The 21,409-nt window shown below is 43.5% G+C and overlaps 1 protein-coding gene across 4 annotated transcripts in view; it reads right to left on the bottom strand.

Annotated features, from left to right (window-relative positions):
- TMC7 (transmembrane channel like 7) overlaps positions 1 to 21,409 on the bottom strand; it is a 59,794-nt gene that overhangs the window by 17,634 nt on the left and 20,751 nt on the right. For all 4 annotated transcript variants that reach the window (XR_009256450.1, XM_058710225.1, XM_058710227.1 and 1 more), the window contains exons 4-11: positions 19,342 to 19,509; positions 17,157 to 17,239; positions 11,279 to 11,424; positions 7,750 to 7,897; positions 6,034 to 6,207; positions 4,241 to 4,398; positions 1,650 to 1,767; positions 1,117 to 1,214 (exon numbers count right to left, since the gene is read on the bottom strand). Coding sequence is in view for 3 of the 4 variants with exons in the window: in XM_058710225.1 (XP_058566208.1) it covers positions 1,117 to 1,214; positions 1,650 to 1,767; positions 4,241 to 4,398; positions 6,034 to 6,207; positions 7,750 to 7,897; positions 11,279 to 11,424; positions 17,157 to 17,239; positions 19,342 to 19,509 (1,093 nt within the window). In the remaining variant the exon portion in view is untranslated. The remainder of the gene's footprint in view (positions 1 to 1,116; positions 1,215 to 1,649; positions 1,768 to 4,240; positions 4,399 to 6,033; positions 6,208 to 7,749; positions 7,898 to 11,278; positions 11,425 to 17,156; positions 17,240 to 19,341; positions 19,510 to 21,409) is intronic.

Raw genomic sequence — 21,409 nt, 5'->3', positions numbered from 1 at the left:
TGTGTAGGTTTTTAAAAGGACACTTTCGGGGCGCCTGGGTGGCGCAGTCGGTTAAGCGTCCGACTTCAGCCAGGTCACGATCTCGCGGTCCGTGAGTTCGAGCCCCGCGTCGGGCTCTGGGCTGATGGCTCGGAGCCTGGAGCCTGCTTCCGATTCTGTGTCTCCCTCTCTCTCTGACCCTCCCCCATTCATGCTCTGTCTCTCTGTCTCAAAAATAAATAAACGTTAAAAAAAAAAATTTAAAAAAAAAAAATAAAAGGACACTTTCTTTTTTAAAGTTGGTTTTGAAGGGCTTACTGGACTTCTGACATGCCTGAATAATTTGTACACCTGGGTAAAAAAAGTGGTTAAGTAAACAGTTTCACTTAAGGCTCAAGGAGATGCCAGTAATAATATGATGACAAAATAATGGTGACCATGTAGGGCACCTGGGTGGTTCAGTCCGTTGAGCGTCCACCTTCAGCTCAGGTCATGATCTCAAGGCTCATGAGTTCAAGTCTCACATCGGGCTCTGTGCTGACAGCTCAGAGCCTGGAGCCTGCTTTGGATTCTGTGTCTCTCTCTCTCTCTCTGCCCCTCCCCTGCTCATGCTCTATTTCTCTCTCTCAAATAAACATTAAGAAAAATTTTTTTAAATTTTTTTAAATAATGGCGATCATGTGGTGATAGTATTTTCTTGAGTGCTCAGTACTTATCTCTGCGTTTTCTCATGTGATCCTCACGACAGTGCAGTCAAGTGGCTAATGCTACCATCCCCATTTCGCAGGTGGGAAAAGAGGCACAGAGCTTAAATAATTTGCCCAAGGTCACATGACCAGCAAGTGGCAGTCCTGGGGGATGAACCCAGGTCTCCCCTGACAGTGGCTGTGCTAATGGCTGGAAGCCACCTCCACGGAAGCCCCATGGAAAGCAGCACCATTTCTGTTTATGCTGCCTTTCAAGGGGGCACCTAATGGACCATGAGGTCAATGGCCCAGAGCAAGTTAAAAGTCACCAGATGGTTGTTGGTGATTTCTGTCAGCACTCTGTGAAGCAGCTGTGGTGGGAGCCTCCAGCGAGGACTCAGGAGGGGGTCGGAGGGGTAGGGGAAATAAGAGGGGTATCCCTCATGCTTACTTTCTAGGAAAATCCACAAAAAGCGTCACGGCCAAGATGATGATGAGGTCGAAGATCATCAGCTTGTACATTTCCTGTCCAACTTGGGTCTCCCAGCACTGGAACCAAAGAGATCAAGAGAAAATGAGGCCCTTGGGGCTCCTGGCTGGCTCGGTTGGTAGGGCATGCACTCTGGATCTCGGGGTTGTGGGTTCAAGCTGCATACTGGGTGGAGTGGTTACTTAAAAATAAAATCGTTAAAAAAAAAAAAAAAGAGAGAGAGAATGCCAGGTTCTCAGATTCCTTCCAGAGCCCTTTTTGCCCACAGATCCTGCTACCTCTGGAGGCCACCAGCAGATGCTCCTCTGAGCTCCAGCACAGACTTTGGTTTTCAAGCCTAGAGAAGTGTCTCCTGTGTCGGACTGTGCCATACAGCAGGAAAGTGGGCCAATCTGGGATTCAAACCCAGAGGTTTGAGGGCTGTTCTCTTAACCTGGAGCCTGTCACCCCAGGATGACCCACCCTGCAGGACACCCGCATCCCTGCAGCCTCACCGGGTAGAGTTTCTGGTTGTAGCCACAGAGCTCACAGGAGTAGTTATCACAGGATGTAATCTTGGAGCCCAGGGTGAATACCAGCACACAGATGGTGGCCAGGCGCATGAACACACACCTGCAGGGAAAAGAGGGAGGGGAGGGCACAGGACGAGGAGGCCTCAGGGCAGGCCAGCTCCTTGGAACTGAAGCTACGAGTGGAAAAGCTTCAAAGCAAATCTAGAAATATTAGAGAGTTTCTGTTTGGGATTATGAGAACGTTCTGGAAAAGGATAGTAGTGCTGGTAGCAACACTGGGAATGTACTTAATGCCACTGAATTGTACACTTAAAAATATCTAAAATGGGAAATTTCATGCTGTATATGTAATTTGCTACAATTTTTTAAATGGCGGGGCGGGGGGGAGATCAAAAAGCTGGGAATTCCTGCATCCATGATGATGCAGCCACACTACAGAACATTACACATTCCTGAAGGGAACTAATTGTGTCTTTTAAGTAGAAGCTTTGAGAGATGTCTGGTATATTGGGGAGTGGAAAAAGCATGTTACAGAGTGTCACTTAGATAGGATCCTATTTCTGGAAGAACACAAAACAGGCAGATGGACAATGGCAACCATGCAGATGAGTGCTGCCTGGGGGAAGCAGGATTCAAGACAGGAGGGCAGGGGCGCCTGGGAGGCTCAACTGGTTCAGCGTCCGACTCTCGAATTTGGCTCGGGTCACGATCTCAAGGTTTGTGAGTTCAAGCCCCATGTCAAGCTCTGCGCTGACAATGTGGAGCCTGCTTGGGATTCTCTGTCTCCCTCTCTCTCCGCACCTCTCATGCATTCTTTCTCTCACAAATAAACAAAGACAGGAGGACAGAGTGGCTAACCTTTTTTAAAGATGCTTTTCTATTGTTTGCTTGTAAAAAAAACAGAAATATGAAAAAGTTAGGAGGGGGGAGCAAAGCACTCTTCTGGATACATAGCCTGCCACCTGACGTTGTGTCCCTCCTGGCAGAATGTGAGTACCCAAGCACCACTGGGGATGGTCCCACAACTAAAAATGGAATCTAACGAAAAGTCAGATTTGACACGGTTTAGAGCAACTGTAGGCAACAGGAGGATACAATACACCACGAAGAAACAACGAACTAAATCCACACTAGGCGATGTTCTACAGGACAAATGCCTAGTATCCACCCAAATCAATGGCATAAAGAAGGGAAAGGGGAATTCTTAAAAGAATAAAGGGGGCTTAAGAGACGTAACAACCAAACGTAGCATGTGGATCCTGTTTGGATCCTGGTTGGAACAAAACAATCCTAGAAAGCCATTTGCAACTTCATCAGGTAACTGGCTTGATTTTATTAGGTATGATGATAGTATGTTAAGGAAGAAAAAAAAAGGTGAAATAAGATTTGGGCAGAATAATCCAGCAAAAGTTGGGGAGCGGGACAGGTGAAAACAAGATTAGCCAAATGTTGGTAATGATTGAAACTAAGTGATGGGCATATGGGGGGCTCATTATACCTTTTGTTCTGGAAAAGTTTTGGGGGCGCCTGGGTGGCTCAGGCGGTTGGGCATCCGACTTCAGCCCAGGTCATGATCTCACAGTTTGTGAGTTCGAGCCCCGCGTTGGTCTCAGTGCTAACAGCTCAGAGTCTGGAGCCTGCTTGGGATTCTCTGTCTCCCCCTCTCTCTCTGCCCCTCCCCTGCTTGTGCTCTGTCTCTCTCTCAAAAATGAATAAACATTAAAAAAAAAAAAAAAGATTTGTTTTTAAGAAGCAAATGCCCTCTGAGGCATGAAACGCTCTATTTCACACTGTCCCCACCTGGTTCTCTTCAGCTCGTTTGTGTTAGCTCCCCAGACCCTGCTTTACAGCTGTCCTTTCTTTCTTTTATCTAGGAAACTGAACATTTATTAAGAATGAAGAGAGATATTACAACAAGTTATAATAAGTCAGCTGAAACACATCTGGTCAGTGACTGAGCCACATTTTCTTGGTACTCACTATACCAGTAGATGCCTCAGGCAGGTTCGTGCAATAAACCCCTGTGACTTTCCTCCCCTCTCCTCCCAAGGCCCTTACACCGCGTAGTGAGGTGGCAATGTGAGGGAATTCATGCCTCCAGGAGCCAGCCACCTTTAGGAAGTCCAGGATGAGTACCTTGTTGGGTGGGAACACTCTTAAGAGCTTTCCTACCCAAACTCCCAGTTGTCCAGTAGGACTGAGCCCCAGCTGCCAACAGCTCCAGTAAGATACATTTTATCCCTTCTCTCTCTCTCTCTCTCTCTCTCATTCCCTCACTCCCCTGCTGGTAAACACTAACATCTTCTGAGCAACACCGCCTCCCAGGGCCCCCACCTCATGCCCTCAGCTGTTGATATGCTAACACATGTACAAAAAATATAGTACCGCTGAGTACATGCTTAAGTCAAAGAGATTTCACTGCATGGGCACACTCCGATTCATTCACAGGGGCTGTCTGAAGGCTGTAGAGGCCTCTTGGCTCAGCAGGAAAAGGTGCCACAATTGATCAGCAATGTCTGCCATGAGCAAGAAAGCGGGCAAGTGGTGATCTGCTTGGCATGTCTAGGCATTACCTAAGGAGTGTCAGCCGGATCTCAAAGCCTGGAGAATAATCCTCATAGTGGATGATTTTGGCAAAGATCATTGGGGTGATAAAATTGGCCAGCGTGATCACAATAGAAGGCAGGTACAATATCAAAAGGTTCTCTCCAAAAACCATCTTGTCAATTTCCTGTGAAGATAACAAAGGGAAGTTTGCACCCAGATGAATCGACCTTGAAAGAACTTAACTCAGACGTAGTCAAGTCATTATGCTGAACACCTTATATGCTATATGTCAATTATATTTCAATAAAACTGGAAGAAACAAACAAAAAAGAGCTCAACTATACATATTTAGAAAACAAACAGAAGAAAACATATATGTCATTCAACATGGCCCATAAACATAAGTCATTTCCTTCCTCGGTGTTCAAATAGAGAAACTGTGCTCTAGCACCTCAGGAAGAAAAATTAGCTCTATTGGATTAAGGTCAAGTATTGAAAGAAATCCATGGATGGGGTGCCTGGGTGGCTCAGTCGGTTAAACATCTGACTCTTGATTTTGGCTCAGGTCACAATCTCATGGTTGTGAGATCGAGCCTCAAGTCGTGCTCTATGCCGAGTGCAGAGCCTGCTTGGGATTCTCTCTCTCCCTCTCTCTCTCTCTGCTCCTCCCCTGCTCATGGTATATCTCTCTCTCCCCCACAAAATAAATAAATAAACATTAAAAAAAAGAAAGAAAAAATCCATGGAATCTGTATTAATGGGCAATTTAAAGTATTATTAAGGCCATAGTAGTAATTGATTTGGACTAGCCAGTCCCTCCTTTCAGAGTAACAGACTAATTGGTCACATATGTGGCTATCTGGGATAAAACTATGTTTCCTGGCCTCCCTTATAGCTAGGTACAGCCATCAGGGATGTGAGTGGAAGTTTTAAGTGCAAGCACTAGGTCTTGCCCTTGAAGGAAAGGGTGCGCCTTCCCCGACCCCTTCCCATTGGCTAGAACGTGAATGTGCTCAACTGTCTCGTACCACATAGAAGAGAACGCATCCTAAGAATGGCAGGGTCACAACAGGAATGAACCTGGGACCCCGATGATTGATTTCATGAAGTAGAGCCACCAGACCAACTTGGCTTTTTTAAACCACTGCTATTAAACTTTTTTAAATGTTTTATTTATTTTTGAGAGAGAGAGACAGAGTACAAGTGGGGGAGAGGCAGAGAGAGAGGGAGACACAGAATCCGAACGAAGCAGGCTCCAGGCTCTGAGCTGTGAGCACAGAGCCCAATGCGGGGCTCGAACTCACAGACCGCGAGATCGTGATCTGAGCCAAAGTCGGACGCTTAACCGACTGAGTCATCCAGGCGCCCCTAAAACAACTGCTATTTTAGGTAAAGTGGGGCCCCAGCTGGTAAGTAGTGGAGTTGGCGATTAAATCTAGGCAGGCAAGCCTGAATTTTGAATCCTGTGGATTCCAGGAGGAATTCCAAACACTCTTTTTGGATGCTTTTGTATTTTTATTAAAAGTGGAAATTGTGGGCTCCTGGGCAGCTCAGTCAGTTAAGCGTCCAACTTTTGATCTCGGCTCAGGTCTTGATTTCAGGGTTGTGAGTTCAAGCGCCACGATGGGCTCCCCACTGGGAGTGAAGCCTACTTTTAAAACAATACGTAAATAAATAAAATCAAAGTGGAAATTGGTCACCTCTGATTTTCCAGTTCTCTGTCATATCAGCCAAATTTATATCCACTTCAGACAATGCACTTGGCCTACAAAATGTCCAGCCAAAGTAAAAGTTAAACTGACTTTCACAGAGTACTCACTTTTTTCATGTGCTCTTGTGAGAATATCGTTGCTCTATAAATTGCATAAAAGCATGCAGCTAAAACAGCCAGAACAATGCAGTTCAAAAACAGTCTCAAAGAGTAAATCCGTATTGTTTCTTCCGAGGTCCTTTCTGCTATCTTCTGCCGTATTCTTTCTTCCTCCAGATCTGCCTGAGGGCCAAAGAAAACTCATCTGTGAGCACGGGGTGAAGCGATATTCAGGGGTTGAACATGTGATTCACCGTCGTGCTCTATCCAGCCATCTATAAGACCTTCCTTAAGCATTCATCTCCCCCCAGGTATCTTCCCAGACCAAGCTCAACTAGTCTTCATGTCTACTAAAGACCTAAGTCAAGGTAGAGCCTCCTATTTAAGGCAACAGTTAGACTCCATAATAAATGTGAAAACGGAAGCATAACCTATTCATGACATTACTTACATGCAGTATGTGCCATTCCTTTAAATTTTTTTAAATGTTTTATTTATTTTTTGAAAGACAGAGAGAGAGGGGCGCCTGGGTGGCTCAGTCGGTTGGGCGGCCGACTTTGGCTCAGGTCACGATCTCGCGGTCCGTGAGTTCGAGCCCCGCGTCAGGCTCTGTGCTGAGAGCTCAGAGCCTGGAGCCTGTTTCGGATTCTGTGTCTCCCTCTCTCTCTGACCCTCCCCCGTTCATGCTCTGTCTCTCTCTGTCTCAAAAATAAATAAACGTTAAAAAAAATAAATTAAAAAAAAAAAAAAGAAAGAGAGAGAGAGGGAGAGGGAGGGAGGGAGGGAGGGAGCGTGAGCGGGGGAGGGGCAGAAAGAGAGGAGGGCAAAGGATCCAAGGCGGGCTCTGTGCTGACAGGCTGACAGCAACAAGCCTGATGTGGGGCTGAACTCCTGAACTGCAAGATCACGACCTGAGCCGAAGTTGGACGCTTACTTGACTGAGCCAGCCAGGTGCCCCTGTGCCGTTCCTTTAAACAGATAATACATTTAATTTGATTCCTTCCATCTTACTTTATTATGGTTTTGATATAATTGTCCCCTCCTCTTTTTTTTGGTAGGTTTGGTCAAGATACTATTTGTTCCTCTTTCTCCCCTTATGAATCTGGAAATTCGTTTGTACTTTTTTGTATTCTCCACTCCACCTTATCGTTGTGGCCTCCCCCCTTAGTTGTTTCTCCTGGCATAAGTGATGCATGACAGATTCTCAACAGGTGGAAAAATAACAGCATGAGGTGGTGGGGAAGGAGGGAAGATACTCTCCCCTCCCACCCACCATCATGTCCCCACATCTCCTCCAATCCCCAGTCCATCAGCTCCATGCTTAGGGTAAGGGGATCTCTGTGGAAAGCTCTTTTTTTTTTTTTTTGAAGTTTATTTATTAATTTTGAGACAGAGCGCAAGTGGGGAAGGGGCAGAGAGAGAGAGAGAGAGAGAGAGACAGAGAGAATCCCAAGCAGGCTCTGCACCACCAATGCAGAGCCCGATGTGGGGCTTGAACTCACACACTATGAAATTATGACCTGAGCCGAAGTCGAACACTTACCCGACTGAGCCACCCAGTGGCATCCTCTGTGGAAAGCTCTTGAAACCAACACTGGGGAAACCTGCTGAGTACTGAAGACAGCCTGGCCCCGACCCAGCTGCTCTGCAAGCTACAACCCCCGCTTTCCAAGGCACAACTTTGCTGGCAAGGAACCTGCCGAGGGAAAAGCCAGCAGCACTCACCCGGAGCTCATACCGCAGGCTGCTGTGCTTCAGGTCCGCCATGCTACGGTTGGTGATGCAGAAGTCCCAGCCAGCAAAGATCTTGTTGCAGTAACTCTGAAAGTGCTCCTCGCTCCGGATCAGGTTGATTTTGAACCCTTCCACTGACCTGAGCCCAAGACATGATTCCCCTTCTTTTAAGAACAGCATACAGGCCCACCGATTGGCTTTGTTTACAATTTAAAAAAAAAATGCATGGCTGCATTTCCCACTCATTTTGACATGGACACGTTCTGGACCATTCTAAATATGAGTGGCAGTTAAACAGGTAGCTTGTTGACAATTATGTCATCTGCCCAGTGGCTTTTCTCACAGCTGGAATAAATCTAAACTCTTTAACACAGCCTAGAGATCCTGCACTGTGCCATCTTTCCTCCCATACGGCCATTCTGCTGTAACTACCATGGCTTTGTTTCCTTTCTATAAACACACAAATTTCTCCAGCCCCAGGGCCTTTGTACTTACAGGACCCTCTACCCACTCTTGGGACAGTTCTTCCCCTGCCTCCTCCCAAGGCTGCTCCTTTTGCATCATTCAGGTTTCAGCTCAAATATCCCTTGCAAAGATTCCTCACTGCCCCATCTAAAGTTGTGACCCCTGCTTCAAATTAGTCTATTTTCTTCAAGGCAATGAACCTAATCCGCAATCATCTTGCAGCCCCTTAACCTGACTCAATTAAAAAAAAATTTTAATGTTTATTTTTTGAGAGAGACAGCATGAGCAGGGGAGGGGCAGAGAGAGAGGGAGACAGGATCTGAAGCGGGCTCTGTGCTGAGAGCAGAGAGCCCAATCTGGAGCTTGAACTCACAAACCGCGAGATCATGACCTGAGCCAAAGTCGGACGCTTAACTGACTGAGCCACACAGGCACCCCAACCTGACTAGATTTTAAATTCCTTGAGGGCAAGTACCCTGGCTATCTGGCCATTTTTATATCTGGAATGCCTGGACCATAATATGACCAAATATAATTGATGGATAAATCAATGTATAAATGACTTAAATGGTAAAATAGCCAAATATTTAGTGAGCACCTATTTAGGTCAGATGCCACTCGGTGGCACATTTCATAATTTTAATTCATTCAAATGCCTTCCTGGAAAAAATACACCCCAGCCTTTGATGATATGAAAACATCGAATGCCACAGACTGTGTAGAGGCAACAGGATGTTTTTAGGATTTGCTAGTGAGTTGTAAAGACAGCTGAAGTGTAAGGAAATTACAGTTATCAGTCATTCTGCCAAAAGGTTACAGCAAAAATTGTATATCAGAACCACCTGGGGTGCTCTTCCAAAATGCAGACGCCCAGGAGGCCTCACACTCTGAGATTCCTAATTCAGGAGATCCCACGTGGGGTCCAGAAATACGTTATTTTAGCAAGCTCCATGGGGATTCTGAGGTCCTATCCCAGTTGAAACCCTATGATTTAGACCAAAACTACATTTTACAGATGAGAAAGCAGAGATACAGAGATGGGAAAAATTATTTCCCTAGATCCAGAGAGTGAGGGCAAGAACTGGGGCTAATTTGACGGTGACAACGATGGTAATTTTAATTCAATAAATGTCTGGAAGGTGCCAGTACTAAGTCCTTTACCTGCCTTGTTTCAGTTAATCTTCCATTTCACAGGGGGAAGAAAATGAGGCTCACAGAGGTGAAGGGGTGTTTGAACCTTGGTCTCTGGACCCTGAAGTCCATGCTCTTAGCTGTTAATAGCACTTCCTCTTCCTGGGATAGACTTTCCCCATGACATCACACCCAGGCCTCCCTCCAGTCTTCCTCAGGAAGCAATCAGAGCCCTGAGGTGAGGAGCTTGGGCAAGGTCTGAAGGTGGAGTCACTATTCGGCTAATAAAGCTTAAATCTTCTCCAGGACTCCTTCCAAGGTCCTGGGAGAGCCTCCAGCAATGTGTTCATATGGTCCTGTTGTGTTTATTTTTTCAGACTTTACACAAGACCTTTTTGTATTCTTCATCTTAAAGAGGGCCCCTCCAAACTGTCTAAACCGCAGGCCCATAAAACTTGGATCTGTCCCTGCCATAATCATAGAGTAGCAAAGCCAGACCCCAATCAACTAACATTTCTCTACCATGCATCTCTCTGTTCTCAAAACGAGCCACTGCTTTTTTGCATCAGTATGCTGCCCATTTGAGTGGGCGATGGACACACAGCACTTAATTTTCATTTCATAGATGCCAACACAGGATATGAGTGCCCAGCTAGTCTCTGGGGCTTTTTCTGTGGTGATAAATCCTAGTCTATGTGGAGGGCAACTCAGTCCTCAACATCCTGGTCCCTTCTATGCCTGTGATAAGGAGCTTCAGAGCCCCATGGCTTATAGCACCTATGCTCTCATGTAGACAGTGAAGCGGGTAAGAGAGGTGCCCACCCATAACCTTGCCTGCCGACCAACATTGTTGGGGCAGAGCGAGCAAGCTGTCCATTAAAAACTTGCGGTTCTCCTATAGTATTATATTAGTGCTAGAAAATAGCTGCCAGCCAGGGACATCTCCCAGCCTCCCCCACAGTTATCTTTGGTCTATAACTAATGGAATGTGAACGATGTGCATCACTTCCAGGCCTAGCCTATAAACACCTCCCATGTGATACTCCTCCATGTTTGTTTTCCCTTCTGCCTTTTTAGCCAATGCTGAAAATGGCTGAAGTTTGGTAAACTTGAATCCCAGAATGACTGAGAAGGAGTCTACCACAGTAACCTGTGTCTCTATTCAGAACTTCATGTAAGAAAGATATACAACTCCTATTGTTTGGCTGTTGGTACTTTTTAGGACAGTTGTTTGTTAGTAATTAAAGTAATTAATATTCCTTGCTATACATGTCTTGGGAATTGGCATCTCCCACTGAAACATTGGTCTACCATGGAAAATGAGACGTTCTCCTATGACCTTGACCTGCTGACCTTAGTTGAAGGGTTGGGTTTGGATACCTGAATGAAGCAGTCAATGAGTCTCTTCAAAAGGATTTCTGAACCTGTGACTGAGAGTCTATGTAAGGAAGCTGCCACCAGGAGAATCAGAGAGGAAGGAGCCCTTGCTTTTGGTTGTTTGGAAGACATACCTATATCCTTACCCTTCCTATAATTTGGAGCTTCCTCCCTACCTTGGTTCTCTGAGCCCCTCAGTTCCCTTTTACTGCAGTTAATCAGAGTAGGGTCTCTAACACTTGCAACCCAGTAGAGACCTGATTAGCATCCACACCAGATCCAAGGTAAGGTTACATTATGGCGCTGGCCAGTGTGTGTAATTATGACTGACTGAAGCACCCCAGGCTTCTGCTCCAGCTCCCAAATTTTGCTTCCATTTCCTCCAGGTCTCCCCTGCCTGCAAAAGACTCATGGACCTTTCTTCCCAAATCCTCCTCCTGGCCTCTGCTCATCCTTTGGGCAATGGCTCCGAGAGTCCACAGACCTCCAATAAACCCCAGCCATCAAAGGTAATGCAAAAAGAACACAATGAAGAGATAAATTTTACCTTTTCACTATCCAAAGAAGACTCAGGGCCAGGTAGGCAATCGTGCTTAACAAATAAGCCAGGGGCAGATCATAGGTGAAGTTCTGAAATTTCACCCCATCAATGGTGTAATGTCCATAAAAGAGGCAGGTCTCCTCCAAGAAACCCTGAAACAAAACCAAGGGCATGAGGTCAGACTGGTGAATTCACTTCAGGGAACAGGAGACCAGTCTCTGCCTCAAGAAACGCGCATTCCGGTGTCATTGTTCATCCCTGAATTCCCAGACACCAGAACAATGCCAGAATCATAAGGCATGTTTGGTTAGTGTTTGAGGAACAAAGCACGGATAAAACCCGAGCATTAAAAATACAGAGATGTATGATCCAAGAATGAAATTAAGAAAACAATTCCATGTGCAAAAAGAATAACATACTTAGGTATAGATTTAAAACATGAAGTGTAAATCGCACAGTCTTTTTTTTTTTTTTTAATGTTTTTTTTTTTTTTTAATTTTTTTTTTCAACGTTTTTTAATTTATTTTTGGGACAGAGAGAGACAGAGCATGAACGGGGGAGGGTCAGAGAGAGAGGGAGACACAGAATCTGAAACAGGCTCCAGGCTCCGAGCCATCAGCCCAGAGCCTGACGCGGGGCTCGAACTCACGGACCGCGAGATCGTGACCTAGCTGAAGTCGGACGCTTAACCGACTGCGCCACCCAGGCGCCCCATCCAGTTTAATGTTTATTTTTGAGAGAGAGAGAGAAAGACAGAACATGAGTGGGGGAGGGACGGAGAGAGACAGACACAGACTCCAAAGCAGGCTCCAGGCTCTGAGCTGTCAGCACAGAGTCCAGCATGGGGCTCGAACCCATGAGTCGTTGAGATCATGACCTGAGCCAAAGTTGGACGCTTAACTGACTGAGCCACTCAGGCACCCCCCTCCTTTCTTTTCTTTCTTTCTTTCTTTCTTCTTTCTTTCTTTCTTTCATTCTTTTTTTTTTTTTAATTTTTTTTTTCAACGTTTTTAATTTATTTTTGGGACAGAGAGAGACAGAGCATGAACGGGGGAGGGGCAGAGAGAGAGGGAGACACAGAATCGGAAACAGGCTCCAGGCTCTGAGCCATCAGCCCAGAGCCTGACGCGGGGCTCGAACTCACGGACCGCGAGATCGTGACCTGGCTGAAGTCTGACGCTTAACCGACTGCGCCACCCAGGCGCCCCATCTTTCTTTCATTCTTAACACTATCAAACATTGTTAAGAAAAATTAAACATCTAAATAAGTGGAAAACATCCCATGTTCATGGATCAGGAGAATAATGGCAATCTCCAAAGTGATCTACAGATTCAACACATCTGTATCAGAATCCCTGGGGGCTTCTTTGCAGTAATTTACCAGCTAATCCTAAAATTCACATTGAATTGTAAGGGGCCCAGAATAGCCAAAACAATCTTGAAAAAGAATAATAAAGTGGGAAGACTCACACATCCCAATTTCACTTACTATAAAACAACACTCATCAATACATTGTGGTAGTAATATAAAAATAGACATAGATCAATGGAATAGAATTGAAGCAAATACATCTATGATGAATTGATTTTTGATAAAGGGAAAGAATGGTTTTTTCAAGAAATGGTACTAAGACAGCTTGGTAGCAGATGCAAAAGAAAGAAAAGAAAAAGAAGCTGAACCCCTACATTACCCTATATAAAAATTAACTTATGGATCAAAAACTTAAATGCAAGAGCCCAAACTAGAAAACTCTTACAGGAAAATAGAGGACTAAAGTCTCCATGACCTTGAATTTGTCCACGAATTCTTAAGTATGACACCAAAAGCACAAGCAATAAAAGAAAAAATAAATTGGACTTCATCAAAATTAAAAACTTTTATGCTTCAAAGGATACTATCAAGAAAGTGAAAACACAATCCAGAGAATAGAAGCAAATACTTGTAAACCATGTGTCTGATAAGGACCTTATATCTAGAATATATAAAGAATCCCTGGGGATCCCGGCTGGTTAGTTGATAGAGCATGAGACTCTTGATCTCAGGGTTGTGAGTTCGAGTTCCACGTTAGGTGTAGAGATTACTTAAAAAGAAAATCTTAAAAGAAAAAAAAAGAACTCTTATAGCTCAACAATAAAAAGACAGAATCCAATTAAAAATGGAAGGAGGATCCAAATACACATTTATTCAAAGAAGATACACAATGGTCAGTAAGCACATGAAAAGATGCTCAACACCATTAGTCATTAGGGAAATGCAAATCAAAATCACAAAGAGGTTCCACTTTCACACAAACTGGGGTGGCTATAATCAAAAAGTCAGTAAATAGCAAGTGTTGATAAGAATGTGGAGACATCAGAATCCTCAAACATTACAGGTGAGAATGGAAAATGGTGCAGCTACTTTGGAAAAGTCTGGAAGTTCCTCAACAAGTTAAACACAGGGTTACCATTTGACCTAGTGATTTCACTCCTAGGTATAGGTGTGGAATCACTAGTTGTAAACAATCCAACTGTCCACTGTGAATGGATAAACAAAATGTGGTGTATCTACACAGTGGAATCTTATTAATGGAATCTACACAACTGGAATCTTGTTCCAATGGAACAAGACTGAGAGATGCCACAACATGGGTGAACCTTTAAAAACACTCTAAATGAAAGAAGCCAGAGACAAAAAAAAAACACCTATTGTATGATTCCATGTATATGAAATGTCAGGAATCAGCATTTTGTACACAAAGGTAGATTAATGGTTGCTCAGGGCTGGTTAGGATTGGTAGGTGATACTTGAAGGGCACAACATTTCTTTTTGAGGTGATGAAAGTGTTCTAAGATTGGCAATGATGGCACACAGAAAAACCATGGAATTGTGCACTTTAAATGGACTATATGATACATGAACTATATCTCAATAAAGCTGTCACCAAAACCAAACAAAACCAAAACCAAACCAAAACAAAACAAAACAAAACAAAAACCCCAAAGGCGCCCTATGTGAAAATATAGCATAGAAAAGCCCACAGACTACTTAGGGTGGGAATAACCAAACACCTCACTCTTCTCCTTTGACAGCAGGAAAACTGTAGGAGAGTGGAAAGGGAATATATACAGAAAGCAGGAATAGTATACAAGGTACATAGATGTTCAGTATAGTATCATTTATAAAGGAGGAATATGGAAGCAATAGAAGGCTGTCTGGACCATGAAAAATCCATATTATAAAATATGAAGTAAGACCATATAAAGTAAGGTTGAGAGTAAAGTCAAAAAAGCTGTGAACCAGAAGGTCACGAGAAAGGTCAAGAAGGCTATGAACCAGTGTTAAAGGTTAGGTGGCCTCTGGGGAGAGGTACTTTCACTTTTCACTCTATAAATTTTGTATTTTTTATGATAACCATATATTGTTATATTGAGTATTTAAATACATGTTTACACGTATTTATTTATTTTGACAGCAAGTGAAGGGCAGAGAGAATCCCAAGCAGGCTCTGCTTCGAGTCTGATACAGGGCTTGAACTCACGAACCACGAGATCATGGCTTCCCTTAAGTCAATTTTTATTAGAAATAAAAATGTAGAAACAGAAGATTCTATCTTTAATTCTTCTGAAGGCTGGGTACACAGGCTACAAAAACTTGCCCAACTACACGAAACCTGTTTTCATTGGCCCAGGTCGGTATCAGGGCTGTCTGTCATCAGTATCTCCCCTTCAAAATAATGTAACATTATAGGGCCAAGATCCAGTGGGCCTGGAAAAAGATTTCTCTGATTTGATCATGAGCTCAACTGTTTTCAGCAAAGACAAGCCATTGTTTAACCTCTCTGGCCATCTCTCCTTTTATCATGGTATGCTAAACATTTATGATCAAGTGCATCTAAGCCTCCTATAATTTCTCCTATAAGGAAAAAAGGTTATGGTGTGTGGAGATCTATAAAAAGAAACTTTTCTTATGGAATGTAATTTACAGAAATGGGCCTAACAGCAGTTCTGGGAATTTGGTCCCACTTTGCTATCATTAGCCACCTTGGGTTACTCACTGAATTTCTTTCCCCCTTGCATGTTTTATATAGCTTCTGTTTCTTCTTTTGCATAGTGGACATTTTAACACGTGTCTGATAATTCCTCTCAATTGCTGTGAGAAAAACATAAGCTCAGAGATGTAAAAACCACTTTTTCGAAATCAAATGCAATGGACAAATTCAAAGCTTTGCACATTCGGTAAAGCAGAAGTAACTTTCAGGGGCACCTGGGTGGCTTAGTTGGTTAAGTGTCTGACTCTTGATCTCAGCTCAAGTCTTGACCTCAGGGTCGTGATTTCAAGCCCTGGGCTGGGTTCCATGCTGGGCATGGAGTCTATTTAAAAAATAAAATAAAATAAAAAAATAAAATGAAGACTAGTAACTTTCAGAAAGACTTTTTATATAGTTGTATTTTTTATTTTTTTTTAAATGTTTATTTATTTTTGAGATAATGCGAGAGGCAGAGTGCACGCGGCAGAGGGCAGAGAGAAAGGGAAACACAGAATCCGAAGCAGGCTCCAGGCTCTGAGCTGGCAGCACAGAGCCCGACGCGGGGCTCGAACTCACAAACCGTGAAATCATGACCTGAGCCGAAGTCGGACGCTTAACCGACTAAGCCACACAGGGGCCCCTATATGTTTGTATTTTTTAAACATCTAAAGGAGTGGTTCTTTTTTTTTTTTTTTTTTTTAAGTAGGCTCCATGCCCCACATGGAGCTAGAACTCACAACCGTGAGATCAAGAGTCACAGGCTCTATTATGAACCCGCCAGGCACCCCTCTAAAGGAGTGGTTCCTAACCAGAGGCAATTTTGTCCCCCAGGAAACATCTGGCAATGTCCGGAGACATTTTTGATTGTCACAACTGTGGCTGCTACGGGCGTCCAGTAGGTAGAGGCCAGGGACACTGCTGTACTTCCTACAGTGCACAGGACGGCCCCCACAACAAAGAAGTATGGCTCTCAAATATCAATCGTGCTGAGGTTGAGAAATCCTGGTCTAGAAGGCAGAGATGGCCATTTTCCATAGCTGCAATCTCATTTCCTGGAAAAAGTGGGATAAACAAATGGAAGTGCACAAAAAAAATCTTTTTTTTTTTTTTTAAGAAGAAAGAAGATTAAAACCCTTTGGAAGTACTATAGCAAGGAGGAGATTAGTTCCACTTTAGAGCAGGGGGTTAACCTGGGATTAATCAACTCCGGATTTCAGGGAATGTGTATGGATGTGTACAAACATGTGTGTGACTCAGGTCTTTGTGTGTAATTTCTGGGAGGAAGAGTCCAGGCTTTCATCCGGGTGGTTGAAGACCCCAAAATGTAAGGTATTACAATGTCTGAGAAATTAAATAAATTCTATTTGGGTTTATTTTCACTGAAACTTCTTTCTGTGGGAGAGCTCAGTATTCTGCTATAGGTCAATACAAAGGTGGCAGGGACTAAGGAAAGGCCAAAGGCTGAAAGTGACAAAGCCCATTTCCTGTATAATCTAGCAGCAGGTGGGTGAACATTATCCTTGCCGATGGTGGTCAACTCTTATGTTTGGCTCACCACAGATACTCAGGAAACTGATCTTTAAGTTAACCTATTTTTTGGGACACCTTGGGGGCTCAGTCAGTTACGTGTCTGACTTCGGCTCAGGTCATGATCTCACGGTTCGTGGGTTTGAGCCTCACACTGGGCTCTGTGCCGACAGCTCAGAGTCTGGACCCTGCTTCCTATTCTGTGTCTCCTTCTCTCTCTGCTTCCCCCCTGCTCATACTCTGTCTCTGTCTCTGTCTCAAAAATAAATAAACATTTTTAAAAATTTTAAATTAACCTATTTGCAGTATATCGAGGGTCCAAATACAGAATTATGTGAAATACTTACAGTGCCAGAGAGCAAGTCTATGATATAACTATAAAAGTAAATGAGTCCAGAACTACTTATTGGATACACTGTGCATTGAACATCTGTGAAAAAACAAAAACAAGAACTTCAGTGGAAATAGTTTCACAGTCTCTACAATTTGTCTATCATAATTTGTGTACATATGCATGCATATGTATATATATTTAGACATGTCGCACATAATTATGTGTGGATGTGTTTATGAACTTGTGTTTTCTGTCTGCAGTCCAAACCTCAATACACCAAGTACAGCAGCATTTTCCCCCTCTCGCTATTCTCCCTACACATCTGTGGATGTGTGTCTTTTTCTGTACATGTTGTATGTGGGTCTACTTATAGCATGTGTTTTGTTTGTATTGGTATTGTGTGCTTTGGGGTTCATGTTTGCACGTGTTTTGGAATATGTGATTGATGTATTGTTATTCCATTGTAAGCACATCCAATTTTTTTTTTTAATATATGAAATTTACTGTCAAATTGGTTTCCATACAACACCCAGTGCTCATCCCAAAAGGTGCCCTCCTCAATACCCATCACCCACCCTGCCCTCCCTCCCACCCCCCATCAACCCTCAGTTTGTTCTCAGTTTTTAACAGTCTCTTATGCTTTGGCTCTCTCCCACTCTAACCTCTTTTTTTTTTTTTTTTCCTTCCCCTCCCCCATGGGTTTCTGTTACGTTTCTCAGGATCCACATAAGAGTGAAACCATATGGTATCTGTCTTTCTCTGTATGGCTTATTTCACTTAGCATCACACTCTCCAGTTCCATCCACGTTGCTACAAAAGGCCATATTTCATTTTTTCTCATTGCCACGTAGTATTCCATTGTGTATATAAACCACAATTTCTTTATCCATTCATCAGTTGATGGACATTTAGGCTCTTTCCATAATTTGGCTATTGTTGAGAGTGCTGCTATAAACATTGGGGTACAAGTGCCCCTATGCATCAGTACTCCTGTATCCCTTGGATAAATTCCTAGCAGAAGCACATCCAATTTTAAAAGATCTTTGCAGGTGTGTAAATAAACATGCAGCTTCATTAAAACAACCTATATTTACATATGTACAAATGATCAAGAGATTATCTGAATACTAATTTTAGTGAAACTACCTTATCCTTGAACAGCTGATTTACTTTTTCTCTATCAGTTACCTTTGCTGTGTAACAAATAACTTCAAAGCCTCAGTTACTAAACATACTAAATATATATTTTCTCATTCATGGAGCTACAGTTTGCGCTCATGTAGCTGATTTAGGCTGAGCTAGGACGGACTCCAGTCTTCCAGCTGGGCTCAAGTCTACACCATATCACTTCATTCTGGGGCCCAGGCTGAGGCAATGGGCCCTCCCCAGGACTCTTCTCATAGACAAGTCAACCACATAAACCATTTCAAGCTAATATTCCTCTGGACAAAACAAGTCACATGGCCAACTGCAATACCAACAGGGCAGAAAGTATTCTCTGCCATAGTGGGAGGCCCTACAAAGTCACAATTACAGGGGAGTGACAAATTGAGGAAAATAACCCAATCTCTGAACCTCTGAACCCTGACTCTCGGAACCCTTCTCCGAACCTCAGTTCCCCTTTGTTAAAAGAAGAAAGTTAACAGTCAGTTAAGCATCTGACTCTTGATCTCAGCTCAGGTCTGGAACTCATGGTGGTGACTTAAAGCCCTGCATTGGGCTCCACAATGGGCGTGAATGCTACTAAAAAAAAAAAAAAAAAAGGAGTTGCACCAGTTCCTCCAAGGCTAATTCCAGTTCTGCCATTTTATAATTCTAACATAAGTAGGCACTGACTCAGTTCACCCTACTTCTGGCCCCTAGCACAGAGCTAGGAATCAAGAAGGGAATCGATAAATGTCTGTGGATGACAGAAACCCTCCACATTAGAATAAACAGAATGCCCAAAAGATGTGACTTCTGTTGAGCATTCAGTAAAGAAATACACGTCCGGCACTTGCTATAATGTCTGGCACATAACTGGTGGGAACTGAGTGTCACCGTTACCAGAGATAAAAGTCTCGAAATAAAGTTATTGGAGTAGGTTATATCATGCTTCCTAAATATTCCACTTTCCTAGCCCACAGTGCTCCTCCCAAGTGGTAGATAGGCACACAGTGACAAGAACATTCTCACAGCAAACCAGGCCTCAGACTCACCCGTGTCTTTGGACGGAATAAGCACAAAGGTGCTGTTGGTGATGTTGTATTTGGTGAGCAAGACAGGGAGCAAAACCAGCATAAAGATAATCAGAAAGATCACCAAGTTCAGCAACACCAGAAACCGCAAGAAGGAGAAATAGGACTGAATCCCAGTGCCAAACTTCCCTGGAAAAAAGAAATCCAGACATCACCAACCAGGAGCATCGACCCACACGCACTACCCGCGATACATCCAATCAGCCAGAAAGCTGAGGGACTTGGTGGGGGAGGGAGGAAGAAACATTTTGTGTATCTGCTGTTGGCTTTAAGGCTCTCCTTCTTTCACTTGTAAATCTACACTCCATCTTGAATTAGCTATTTGACAATGGTGTGTGGTAGGACTCAGTATCTTTTCTTATATGAATATCTAATTGACTCAGCACCACTTACTAAAAAGGCTACCCTTTCCCCAGTGAATTGCAATAGGTGCTTTTGTAACTGACCATGACTGTATGAACCCGTTTCTGAATTCTCACAAGCCCCTTTCTGAATGAAAACCTCCAGAAAGGCCATCACTAAACCAGAAAGGAAGCTGGGTATGGAAGCTTGACCGCCAGGATCAAATCCTTCAAATCCTGGAGCTGCCTCATCATAGCTGAGTGAACCTGGCCAAGTATTTTAACCCATCAGAGCCATGCGAATGATAAATACCTATATGAAAGGTTCTTCTGAGGATTAACTAAGCTAGTTATGAGTGAAATCTTTAACACAACACCTACTGGATAATAAAGGCTCAACTGGGGTCAGCTTTTATTATTTTGCTCCAAACATGATGTTGTGCTTAGATCACAAAAAAAGTACGACTAAATGGTTAAGTTTGTTTGTTTTTAATGTCTATTTATTTTTGAAGGGGGGAGGAGGGGAAAAGAGAGAGAGAGAGAGAGAGAGAGCGAGCAGGGGAGGGGCAGAGAGGGAGGGAGACACAGAATTTCTATCAGCACAGAGCCAGCCCGATGTGGGTCTAGAACCCACGAACCATGAGATAATGACCTGAGCTGCAGTCAGATGCTTAACCGACTGAGCCACCCAGGCACCCCCCAGATGGTTAAGTTTTAAGTGAGCCTATGAAATCCCTTGTGATTGTGTTTATATTCTCCCAATAAAACAATTTTAAAAACCATTTTATTGAATAAATTACCAAGAGTATTTTATAGGTCTTAAAATAGTAATATTGACCGCATTTCTCCCATTCATCCTGCCACATTCACTACAAACTTTACAAAATTCCCACTTTAGCAGATTTGAGGAGTTGTTTGTAAATTGTTTTTGCTTTATGGCTACGTAACCCTAAGAGGTATTTTCTCCCTGGCCCTGCTATGTCACCCAAATGTTGAAATGTTTCTTTCTAATCTTATATTGTGGCACAACTTGCAATTTTTTGTATACTTGCTATGGAATGAATTGTGTCTCCTCCCTCCCTCAAATTCATATGCTGAATCCCTAAGCCCTAATCTGATGGTATTTCGAGGTGGAGTCTTTGGGAGGTGTTCAGGTTCAGATGAAGTTATAAGAGTGGGGCCCCATGATGGGATCGGTGACGTTATAAGAAGAGGCGTCAGAACTGAAGCTCTCTCACCGCCCCCCTCTCTCCTCTTTTCCCAAGAGCACACAAAGATGAGGTCATGTAAAGACACAGCGAGAAGGCAGCCTGGTCTTGAACTTCCAGTCTCCAGACTATAAAAAAATAAATTTCTGTCGTTGAGGCCACCCTGTCTATAGTATCTGATTAGAGCAACCAGAGCTGACTGTTGGAATCCTGCAGCCCAATTCCCCCCAATATGGGGAAGGACGGATCCTCGGTATTTTCAGGGCCACGGGCACCTTTGGCAGTCCAGTGAAGCCTAATGAACCCCATTTCAGAATAATATTTTAAATGCCCCAAATACAAATAGACCTATGGTTATAATATTAAAAACCGGTTATAATATGAAAAGCCAAACGTGTGCTACAATAATATAGTAGCATCTTCAATTGCACATTAAATAACAAGACCTAATGGCAGATCCTGCAGGTTAACTGCTACAAT

Source organism: Neofelis nebulosa, chromosome 18 (genome assembly GCF_028018385.1).
Source record: "Neofelis nebulosa isolate mNeoNeb1 chromosome 18, mNeoNeb1.pri, whole genome shotgun sequence".
Taxonomy (NCBI): Eukaryota; Metazoa; Chordata; class Mammalia; order Carnivora; family Felidae; genus Neofelis; species Neofelis nebulosa.
The sequence above is the reverse complement of the archived record's forward strand: the minus strand, read 5'-3'. Positions and strand labels throughout refer to the sequence as shown.